General features: G+C 48.1%; 1 protein-coding gene and 1 non-coding gene across 4 annotated transcripts in view; one reads left to right on the top strand and one right to left on the bottom strand.

The window, feature by feature from the left end:
- Window positions 1-4557: 4557 nt before the first annotated feature.
- Window positions 4558-12085, bottom strand: part of LOC144155705 (protein-L-histidine N-pros-methyltransferase) — a 229924-nt gene continuing 222396 nt past the window's right edge. For all 3 annotated transcript variants that reach the window (XM_077687317.1, XM_077687316.1, XM_077687315.1), the window contains one exon: window positions 4558-5300. In XM_077687317.1, the coding sequence (XP_077543443.1) occupies window positions 4610-5300 (691 nt within the window). In that variant the 3' untranslated portion in view covers window positions 4558-4609. The remainder of the gene's footprint in view (window positions 5301-12085) is intronic.
- On the top strand, window positions 11200-11367 carry LOC144156384 (U1 spliceosomal RNA). The gene has a single exon (XR_013319769.1). It is a non-coding gene; the product is annotated as a U1 spliceosomal RNA (small nuclear RNA).

Below are 12085 nucleotides of genomic sequence, written 5' to 3'. Positions count from 1 at the left end.
CGTCTTTGTATCCCTTGTACATAAAATAAATGCGTGTTACCACCACTACCCATTGGGAAGCGCGCGATGCGTTTGGCATTGTAAAATATAGGAGGCGATGGTCTGAGACTCTAACCCCAAAGCGCCGCAGTGCTGTACAGCTAAAACAGCATAGTGCGCGCAGTACCAGCAGCTGTACGCGTCGGTACTTCTATGTTTACGTGTACTTTCGTAACTTCCACTGTTTACCCCACCATTCTTACCGCTATAAAAAGAATGCGCCATAAATGTAAGCGCAAATAGCTCGTTCGGCAAGCTTATAGCCCTCCTAATTTGCGTTTGCTTTTGCCGGCCTCAGCCAATCGCAGAGATGTCACATATGACATCGTAGTTTCTGTTGCGGGAAATGAGCTAGTGTCGCATGGTAATTCCGTTTTTTTCTAATTATGTAGCTTATTTGAGCGAAGTTTACGTTAAAAGTGCGGTCAGCATGACTAACGAGGCAATCCTTCGAATGAACCAAACTTGTGTTTTGTCTGCATGGCTCCTTTAACAAACATGGAAGTAAAAAACAAAAGTAAAGAACTATATTAACCTAAAAATAACAAGGGATTGCATGCAACGGATATTATAAACGTGAAAAGCACGAAAAAAGCAACTCGTAGGCGGGCGTTTTATTTTAATGTCGCTTTGTCATCCAAGAATTTTTTTTTTTTTTTCATTTTCGCACACATGCGACGTGGTTATATAGGGACAAATCTTAGCGCCGCTGTCTTTAATGTATATTGCGTAGAAGCAGCTTGTCAACCGTCGCGTACTGCGGATAATCGCACCAAAATTAGTCACAACGAAATTCGTCAAAATGTACACTTATGGTTAAAAAATCGAGATTATATTTTGATTAGGACAACAAAAGCCACTGGCAACAAAAAGGCACGGCCGGCGCCGGAGAACCGGGAGGTGTTCATGAAAATAAATAGGTACGGCAACTTCACGACACTACTCCCCCTATGGGAGAGAGTGTCCCTGCCTTTGAACAAAATTACGGCAAACGCTTTAAAAAGGGGCACATGAAAGCAACTGAAAATAACTCGCAGAGAAGTGCCAAGTCGTCAGCGCACTGGTTTCCGGCGACAGCCCTGGTTGCATGGAGGTACTGCAACAGCCCGGCCGGCGATTTGGCCCGCCAATCTCCCCTAGTTTGCTCCGAGCAGCGACTCCGCTGAGTCGCTCGCAGAACACGAATGCCTAGGAGTTAGGAAGGCCAGGAGGGGAGCGGGGCACCAAGGGACTTTCTGGTCAGGATTCGTGGGGTTCTTTCCGGCGCAGGTGGTTGCCTTGACCACCGTGCATGGCAGCGGGACAAAATTTCGGAGGGGGTTGGGGGTTGGGGGTGAAGCCCCATAAGCACCCACCTCCTCCGCGCTACTCCCCTGATCTGGCACCGTCGTTGTGAACGAGGCTGGCACAGGCACGGATGACGGATAGTAAGTTCTCGTACTACCTTACGCGGTGTCTCATTGCCCCCACACCGGTGTGCGCCGGGGTCCAGGCGATGTCTGCCAGGCAGGTCGGGGGATTTGGAACGAGAATTTTGAATGCCACGGACGATATTGTCGCGAAGCCCGCGATATGTTTGCCATTTTCCCGCTTTGCGAGGAAGGTCTGGATGTCGCGTATTATGTGCGCAACGGGCGGACAAGACTCAAAGTAAATTGCATTGTTTGACTAAGCGAATTATTGATTGATTGTGGGGTTTAACGCGCCGACGCAACGCAGGCGATGAGGCGCGCCGTAGTGGAGGGCTCCGGATTAATTTTGACCACCTGGGGATCTTTATCGTGCGCCGAAATCTCGTACACACGGGCGTTTTTGCTTTTCGCCTCCATCAGAAAAGCGGCCGCCGCGGCCGGGAATCGAACGACTAAGCGAATTAAGCTGGATAGAAGTGAATTAAAAGAAATCAAAATCAACCAAATTAATCTAAATTAAATTAGAAATGAAGACAGCGAATTAAGAAGAAGCAATGTGAATTAAGTGACTGAAGTGAACTGATAAGTGCATTAATATGGATAAACGTGAATTAGCAGGAGCCCTGTGAATTAAGATGGACCAGAGTGAACTGCGCAAGAAGAGAAAGAAAATGGAGAGGAACAATGGGAATTAAGAGGAATGAAGGTGACTTCTGTTAAACGGGCATTGACACAAAAATTTTGCAACTATTTTTGTTCTACCGCTCGCAACGTGCCCATAAGTAAAGAGCGCGAAAAATTGCGATCTATGGATAGCTACAGACCAATCACTCTGACGAATGTTGATTACAAATATTCGTCTGCAGTTTGCCATGTCCATACTTATTGGCCAGCACTAAACGTGTGGGCTGCGCGGCCGGCCAATACAGACGAATTTAAACGTTGCTTGAACAGCCCTTCAGTTCTGTTAAGATTTATATGAGCAGCTTGCGTTACTGCAAATAGACCCTTAAAAAGCGTTTGGTCGCGTTTTCCATTCGTTTTTGTTGTCCTTATTGGAGACTGCCAACGTTGGTTCAGTCTTTTTCAAGGGTGTACGTCTCTGTTATAGTAGCTGCTCCGACCGCCTAAATTATCAATGGTCAGCTTTCAAAGCCCGTACCTATACATTCGTCTGTAAAGCAAAGTTGCCCGCTATCGCCTTTACTTTTGTGCGATACACTTAGAGCATTCATGTCGCAGTGTGCTCCAATGCAGCAGCATACGTGGTCTTAATACTCCCGGTACCGAACTGAAACTACTGGCGCGTGCTGACGACTTGGCCTTTTCTGCAGAGATAAACCGAATATTGATAAAGCTATTTCTATGACAAGCCAATTCGGGTTGGTTTCTGGTGCTAAGGTCAACCTTGTGAAGAGCTTTGGACTTTGGTTCGACTCATAGGCACCCACACCAACTGAGTATGCCGGTATTCAATGGTCTTGTGTACCGCCTAAGTATCTCGGCGTTCCGATGGTTACCGACACAGCAACCGTTATTGGCGATGGCGCACGAGTCCTTCCGTAGTTATTCACAGGCTTTCGTGCCGCATAACCTGTCGATGTTTGGAAGGGCCCGGGCATGTAACATGTTCTTGGCAACAAAATTGGTCTACGTAATGCAAATTCTTCATTGTACTCGGAGTCGCATACAGCGATTCCACCAGGTTTTCGCCACATGTGTGTGGTTGGAGCCTACGAGGCGTGATAACCTTTGTAGACCAGTCTGCGCTGGCGGACTGTGCTTAACCCATCTCTTTGTGCGGCAAATAGATGCACGTTTGTTCTTTGTTCGAGACTCAACCCATGTTATTCGCGCCTTTTTGCAAGTCAACATCGCCGATGTTTCGCCTAATCTTGTTGTGTCATCATCATTTTCGCCCAGACCTTGTTTGTGGGGATTTATGTGTGAAGTGTATACACCTCAATACGGTTTTTGTTGGTTCGTTTCTCACCAGATTATATATTCACAGTGTCTCGTGTTGAACTCTACAAGGACTAATTTCCACGCTCTTCCCAGCACTACAGTATAGAACTGTTTCTTCTAACTGGCCTAGACAAGATGTGCTCTTGCGTGTCCACAAAACGCCGCTTTCTCCCACGGCAAAACGTTTTTTCTATAAACTTCGTATCAAAACGTTGCCTGTTAAGATGTGGTTGCACTATCCGAACATTTTTGAGTCCTCAGTAAACTGTCGCCTGTGCGATGTACGTGAAAAAATTGAGTACTGCTTCATAAACTGATGCCATACTGTTCTGGGACTACCTCCAAAGAACTCTTATAGTACTTTGAATTGACACCGCATAGTGTAAGGTATCTTGTATCACTCGGAGACAGTGATGTGTCATATGATTGTTTCTTCCTAATCGCTTTGTACAGCATATGGGAAACGTGAATGTTGGATAGGCACACTGAACCTGTGGCTTCTTGAAGATCACACTTTTATCAAATGATCATTAACCTTAAAGATGTCTACGACCAAAATGACTCCAGCCCTGACTGGTATCTCCTGGTGATTAGGTGTTCACTGTTGCCCCCGCTTTAAGCCGAATGTACATAATTGCTCATTACGTTTAAATTTGTTTTTCATCTTGTATTTAATTCATCTGTATGTGTACAGAGTTGTAAATATTTGTTCTAAATATCACTTCCTACATTGTCTTGTTTACCACGTGGTAAACAAAAAAAAAGTGTTGAGATAGCACTGTCAGCAGAGCATCGGTGTGCTACTGAGGAGACCAGGGTTTTAATCCAATTGGATTATGCATGTGTTTTTTTATTTATTTACTATTTACAATGGCGGCCATTTTCTTCACCGGACAACATCAACAACACCGCTTTTTTGCAGAGTGGGGCATTTAAGGCTTTCGCCTGAAAAGACAGGACTCATGAGAAAAAAATTGCCTTAGTTTTCTTTTGATCTGGTACAGCTATGGAGAACGCAGCGCACCGAATAGCGACATGCGGCGCGAGGTGCGTGCATAGAGACAGTGCATAGCGCAGTTTACTCTGAACGCGGACGTTGTTACCCATACGCGCATTGAAACCAGGCCGTCACAACATTCAGTAAAGCAGCGATAAAACAGCGCTGTACAGCCTTTATTTTACAGAAGGAATGGTTAATTCCTAGGCAGTTGGTTGATATCGAAAGGCAGAGAAGGGTCAGCCGAGTCCACCACTGCGTCGCTTTCGGCTGCCCGCAGCACCATGACCACGTCGTCCAGCCAGTAGTACGCCTGCTCAAGGTCGCCCTCGCAGAGGTAGGGAAGCCGGGTCCAGGCGTCGAGCACGAAACCGGCGGGAACCAGGACGTCCCTGTAGAGCGACTGGGCCTGCTGCTCCAGCGTCGAGCCGCGCACCTGGAACAGCTCGATGGGCTGGGTACCCCCCTCCACGTACTGCGACAGCGGCAGCACCACCGCCAGCACCAGCCGCCCGGTGGGCCAGGCCAGCTTGGCCCTGAGGGCGCGCAGCAGCGCCAGCGGCGTCTCGCACCGGTCCAGCACGTTGAGGCAGCAGATCACGTCGTACCTCTCGTCGTCGTCTTCTCCCCCTTCGGCTGGCTTCAGCGTGGTGGCATCGAGGACCCGGAAGCCGCGGCGGGCCAAGATGCGGCGCATGGCCGGCGACCTCTCCGTCACGTCCACCTGGCCAAACAGGGGCGCGATGGCGGCCGTCACGTTCCCGTCACCCGCACCCACGTCCAGCAGCGAGCTGAAGGCTGGCAGGGTCGCCGCTTCGGCATCGAGCCGCAGCAGCCGCAGGAATTGGTCCCGTGAAAAGACGAACATCGAGCCGCGGCCCAGGAACCTGCGGGGGCGACGGAAACGGAGCACCGCCACGCCAGTGAGCTCGCTTCACCGCAAGCGTAAGGCGCGTAGTACTCGCCGCATTCGCGCTTTTGTGCACACATTTCAGCGACGCAAATAATTGGTACAATATCCCATAAAAGTTCTTGCTGAGCATGCTATATCGATGTTTTGATCGAGGTTTTGCGGTACAGATACCAATTCGCCGATTTGAAGAGGTAAAGGAGGTTTCGACGCATGGTCCAACAAGCGTTGAACTTCCCGGGTCCACAAGAGCTGCCGAAAAAGTGCAGCCCACATGAAAGGCAGTTTAAAACGCACGAGAATTCAGTCTATGGCCAGTGCCTTTCGAATTTTTTTTTCTGAAAATTATGTGTATCACTTCTGGTAAAGGAGTATAAAATGTTGAGTCAGTTAGTGCACTTGTATCCTCCCCGCCGCTTAATAAAGTGCGGAAGCAAAAAAATGGGGGTTCTTTCCTTCCCGAGAAAATAATAGGGTGCATGAGATGAGAAAATTGCACTTCGACTGAGCAAGCCAGCAAGCAGCATGATAGAAAGCGATAAACAAGCAAACAAACGGATTCATAACGCGCGGAGCGTGGCTCCTGTATATTTCCGGCATTACCGGCCATTATTCCGCATATTTAGGTATGACCATGTGTGGGTATATGGGTATGAATACGGGGAAGTTTTCTGTTGAAGTGCAAAACACTTTAAGGGCAAGGAATGACCTCCGTCTAATGCCGTTGGGCGTCACGCACCCAGGCTGATACCGAAACTAGTCAAGAGAGGGCCCCACAGCCTCTCGGAATAGAACCCGCCGCCGGTCTTTCCCGCCATGGGCGCATTGGTGCGGCTCGGGCGACAGCGGGCGCTTGCTCGCGAAAGACACCGACGCCGGAGGGCCGATTCGTCTTTGCGACAACATGGAGCAGAAGCCAAGCGTCCACGAACAGAGGAAAATCCCCAGCAGCAGTCCAGGCTTAACCACAGCGAAGGAAATAGAATCCTGCGGTTAAAGTTCACGAATCTCAAGCAAACACTTGCGAATCACTGTTTCGCACTTCCGACAGCTTTTACATTGAGTGGAACTAGATACATTTTTTCTTGAATCCCGATGACTCTCCATATCTCTATATATTTATATTCAGGAAAGACACACGCACGCTCCATGCGATGTCCCTGTCGATAATAAAGCCAATAAATTTGTGACTCTTGGTGTAAGGCATGGACTGCCCATTGATGGTAATGGGATATTGCTTGCGTGTAACTGTAACGGCCGACTACTTGTCACCAGTTGAAATACTCGCTTTCCTTCGCATGTACAAGCCCGTTACATGCCGTCTTTTTGAAGCCATGCTAGTAGCTGCGGTCGTATGGCGCCCGAAGACTAGAGGAAAATGTCACCGGCATCAATGGAGACGCAGACAGTTTTGGCCAGAGCTTCTACGAAGTTCTATGTTACAAAGCTTGGGCTTAGCATTTCACCTTGAGAGGTAGGCTGCGCTGTTGGACTCTCCCCTGTTATCACAAAAATAATCTTCCGGACAAGAAGTTCTGGACAGAGCGGTAAACTCATCCCCCGAGTTCGATGTACTGCAGGACGTCGGAACCACCCCATGGACCTCATTGTCGTAGGTCCCCTTAACGTTAAAAAAGAGGACAGCCGACAGACGTTTGCAATTTTTTCCCTGCTGTGCAAACGTTACCAAGTCCGCCACGCAATCATTATAGAAACGACCGCGTTGAAAACCGGCAACAACCTTAGGGCACATATTGTAGTGTTCAAGGTGCCAATCTTGAGGATAATTCTTTCTATAACCATGCCAAGGCAGCTTGCAGCTTCCCAGGCCAAGCTGACCTGGCCAATCATCGCAGACGGTATTTCGCAATAGAAATACTCAAGCGTGATGTTTTGACGCCGAAAACAAATGTGCAACAAATTTACAAAGTATGCGTGCCTTGCCTATAATGTCGCGCGCTCTAACTTTCAGGTTTTGTTGTGCTTAGTCAAAAAAAAAAAAAAGCGAATACTATGACACTACACAGCTTTACAGGCATTGTATGAGCAAAGAGTGAACATATTATGCTATATTAATGTAGTAAAAGCAGATAAAAGCATGTATCCCTCGGGAACCATATTCTGAAAACGGGAGAACTCGGAGCAAAGTCTGAAAAGCCGCACACCTAAAAAAAGTATGGCGTTGTTAATTTGTTCAACAAAATATAAAGAGGAACCATGACAGTGTAAGGCCATATGGCAGAAAGCGTACCGTGAGTGTACTTTTAAGTTCTCTTCATGAACTTGACAAGCATAAAAAAATATTGCACAGTTGTTGCTTGTCGCCAAATCTGGGAGTCGCAGAAAATATTTGGATTCGCAGAAAATAATACGTCTTACGCGGAACGGTCCTATTAACAGCTTTAAACAGCTTTAAACTACCCAATAGTGACAAATGTATCGAAACTGTCTGAATGGCTCCGTTTACACAAGTTCGCTCACGTTTCCTTCCTTAAGCATAGTGTAGATTGCAGCCAGTCAGACTAATAAAGCGCCTCTACATACTCTGCTGTCTCTACAAATTTTTAAAGCGAAGCTTCAGTGTTCTCCCTGATGGCGTCTGTGACGCAAAAATGCCCAGCAGGAAAGCCAACTTTATCTGACGATGATGATGAATGATCGTGGTTGAAGTGAAAGGGGAAAAAGAAAAAAAAAACGCTTCAGTGGCCGGAATCGAACCTGGGTCCCTCACGTTATGAAGCCCGCGCCTATCCGATCGCTTCATTTCGACATGGTCGAAACTCAGTCCAAACTCAGACGACAACCAACGAATCCGTCACGAGAAAGTTACGCGTTCAACCATCGCCGTCATTAGACGGAGTGATGCACAATTTTTTTGATCCTTTTTTCTTCACCGAAACCAACTAGAGGGAATTTCAACTTGCGGCAATAGAAAAATGCCTAGCTAAGAATGTTAGTCCGTAACTGTCAAGTCCAATAGTTATCAGCAGCAGCAATGCGTAAAGATATGCTATCAGCACGCAACGAAACCGTTTTAGTTTAGCATCTTACAGTAATGCGTTCTAGGTCACTACGGCGTGACTACAGAGTGTGATATTTTAGCAGGGCAAAATGCAGCCGAGTGAGCAATCAGCGTAAGTCTAATGTTGATGTGCGTGACGTGCAACGAGCAAACGTTGAATGCGCACGAGCCGGTAGGCGGCAGTGAGCGCTCGGAATTCGCCGGAACGAATCGTTCAGCCAGCCTCATTTCTGAAACAAGAATCAGCGAGAGTAGGCACAAGGGTCTGGCGCGTGCGTGCATGCATATGAGCGGGAAAAAAGAAGGTCACCGCAGCGGTGGCCAGGAAAAAGCAAGCAGCGGAGGGGGAGGATCTTTCATCTCGTCTCTTTTGAAGCGCTTCTTACGGGCGGGAGCCGTACGGAAGGGAAATGCGGAGAATTGGTTGTCACGGCAACCACCTTGCGGTCGCCATGGCAACGCAATCGTCCTGCGAGCATCACGCCCGGTGGCGCGTCTCGACACTTCAATTTGGTTCTCTGCAGGCTGCTCTGAATGTTTGCCGGTCCACATTTGTTTTCGAGCCATCGGCTGGGAGGCGTATTTTCATCCCAGTTCGCCGATCGCACGCGCACCGCCGAGACGCTCGCCGCGCCGGGCGTCCTCGCCTTGCGCGTGGCCAAGCAAGAAATGCGAAACCAGGGCGCGATGAGCGCTGTCGCGTCTGCAGATGCTCGTAATTCCCAATCGTCGAATAAGAGCGAGCTTTTTGTGCCTCAGTTTGTTTTAAGGCACACTGAAGTTACTCGCTAACACTGCCGAATTACCTTACCAGACTATTAAAGTCCAGAACACACAGGCCATTTTCTGAGATGTTCCGTCAGATCAATTGGAATTTTAACGAATAAAGTGCATTAGAAGTGGCCTTTCCCTCGCACCATACTCCCAAATGGTTAGCTCAAGTTGGCTGTGACTACACAATGGCAAGTCCGTCGCACTAATTTCGCGCTCGCGCATGCCCAGCCTGTGCAGGAACAAACAAGATGTCGGCAGTAGCCATAAAATTGGTAATAATTAAAAATTTGAAATCTTCTATGCATAAAGACACATTACAAACCAAATGCGACATCGTTGCGGATGTTAGTGCAGCGGTTGCGAACGGCACACTGTGTTTTCTCTTCTGAAGCTCATTACAGAGAAAGTGTGGGATCTCTTACGCTCCTGATAACTAGTTAAGTGGCGGAATGCACGGATTAAACTGCGCAATGCAGTCACAAATAAGACGTCCACTAAATCATTACAGCGCCCCTTCAAGGCTGGTGCGTAGAAAAGTATTAAGTACGAAGAAAGTTGCCACAGCAGTCCAAACGGGTCACCAATGTTCACAGGAAAAAGCAAAGCGAAAAAAGGTGCTCAGTTACGCTCACTTTAACTGTCTGCAAGACAAAAAATAAAAGTGGTTTTAAGACAGGAAAGATGCGTTTGCTAACAACGTCATTAATCTACTTCGGAGAGCTTTAACGGCGACAAGGCGTAGCGCAGCACTCACAGCCGTCAGCTGCGTTATGCTCAGTCACAAATAAATGCACTTAAGCTCTGCAGCCGGATTGGTTGTTCGTGACACTGGAGATTAGTATATTAATTAGCAGTGCACTGAAGCCTCCTGGCAAGGAAATGTGATATTTTTTTTATAAGGGAATAAAACTGTGGTCAATAGAGAGAAGCCTATTACTTTCTATGCTGAAGAAAAAACTACACGCAGAACTCATGTTCAATGATTGTCTTGAAGCATTCTTTGACTTGGGAGAATTACTCGTTATTAACTCACAGGCATGCACATATAACGATCCCTGCACAGAAGCGAAATCGTTTATTCCGAGTGCGAGTAAAGGAAGTATTCACCGCATCAGGGCTAAAGTCTGCTTCACCGCCACAATGCCGCTCCTGCTGTGGTGCACCCTTTACAGGCCAGTCGGTGGTCAATGACAAGCCAGCCAGGTACCGCGAAGTGGGTGAAGTAGCCAAAAAATGTTCCCCGTTAAACAAAGTTATAGCGCTTGCACTATGACCTGTACAATTCGCTCTGTCAGAGCATTTCTTGGTCGCCAATATCCTTGAAATTGTTACATCACATAATGCTCGGTGTACAGCTCGCATTCGTCACTAGGAATCCTGGAGCTCCAAATCGAGAATGAGGTTCTGATTTGGCTGTCACCTTGGACATTTCCATATCCATAAAGCCAATAAGCCGACTGTTTTGTCCGGCTTCCCTCTCCAGCACATTTTAAACAGCAAAAGCTGTATACGGAAATTTGTGCTGGATTTCACTGTTAGCGTGGAGAGCGCCTGGAAAGCACTTGGGAAAGCCAAGTTAATAGCCGAAACTATCTTCGCTCATGGAAATGTCCGCTCATGAAAATGATGATGTAACCTACACGTACCTGCCCGTTCATCCTCAATCGATATGTACATATCCGTACCGCAACCCCTTAGAGTTGCACAAGGGCCATATTGTCACTTAGCCAAGGACGACGCAGGTTTTAGGGGCGAAGCACCTTAGGGGCTCGGGCTGTCGGCGTCTCCTGTCGTCGTCTCCTGCAGTCAGGGTACTAAAGCACATGGACACTCGTTTTCCAACGCCTCGCGCTAGAGCGTAACGCGTACTAAAAGAGCAGTGTACAATGGATAAAGCCGGTTCAAAATAAACTAACGCGATTTAAAGATTTGTGGAATGCTCCCTGTCCGCTTCAGCAATCGTCAAGCACAAGCAGAAGCTGTTTGTAGACGCGTTATAATTTGTGTTACACCCAAGTGCCCACCGGCTCTCGACGCTAGGCCTGATCGGGTCGGGTGGTCAATCGAAACAACAAAAGGCACACTTACCTGGTGCCGGGGCCTCGTTGGTCATTAAGGACGAGCCCACAGGGCGAGGCGGGGGCATTGCACCGCGCTCGCGTTGACCCCTGCCACTACCCCAAATTGGGGTAGATTGGGCATGCAAATTGCTTAAATCCGGTTCAACGCAAGAGAGGGCGCCACCGCCTCAGAAAGCGCGCGATTGCTCCCCCCACCGGCGCTTCTCCGGCGCCCAATCAGCGCGCGCCGAGAGGCAAGAGAGAGACAATCTTTGAGTACAGTATACACTGCATGCTTCGCCCCATTCCAGGTTTCACGTTAGTGGAGATGGCCCGTTTCTTTTTTCAAAAAACAAAGGTTTATTGGAGCGAACTTGTGCTCCGCTAAGAACTCAAAGAATACACGGGCGGCGACGGAGCAGTCAACAACGAGACGTGCATGGACGGGTGTTGGCCAATCGAATGTGCCGCGGCGTTTGTCCTGCGTGATTATTTCTACAACTGTCGGATTAGATCAGAACAATAGTGATCAAAGACGAACATTCTAGTTTACCGAAGACAGGGAGAAACACTCTCATTATCAAATAAGATAATCTGTGCGGCATACAAAAGATAGAAAAGGGGACACGCGCTTCGCATCTAAAACAGATAAGACAGCTGGGCGGGGGCAGATGCTGGTGACAAAACACGAAAGTAAACAAAACAGACGGCACGGCTCGTGATCACGCCAATATCAAGACCACCGCAAGGATGCTGCAAGGTTGCTGGCTGAAAAACGTTTCGGTTAGGGGCAAATCTTTACCGGCATGCGGAAATGACGTCACGCTCCGTGATATTAGTGCACAGCATTGAAGCAGCATTTGGGACGGAACTAGTGGAGCCTGTGGCCGAAGACAGCTGGCTGGG

This window comes from Haemaphysalis longicornis, unplaced genomic scaffold (assembly GCF_048455015.1).
Source record: "Haemaphysalis longicornis isolate Haplotype H1 unplaced genomic scaffold, Haemaphysalis longicornis Haplotype H1 scaffold_1, whole genome shotgun sequence".
In the NCBI taxonomy this organism is placed as follows: domain Eukaryota; kingdom Metazoa; phylum Arthropoda; class Arachnida; order Ixodida; family Ixodidae; genus Haemaphysalis; species Haemaphysalis longicornis.
This window is presented reverse-complemented; position numbering and strand designations above follow the sequence as displayed.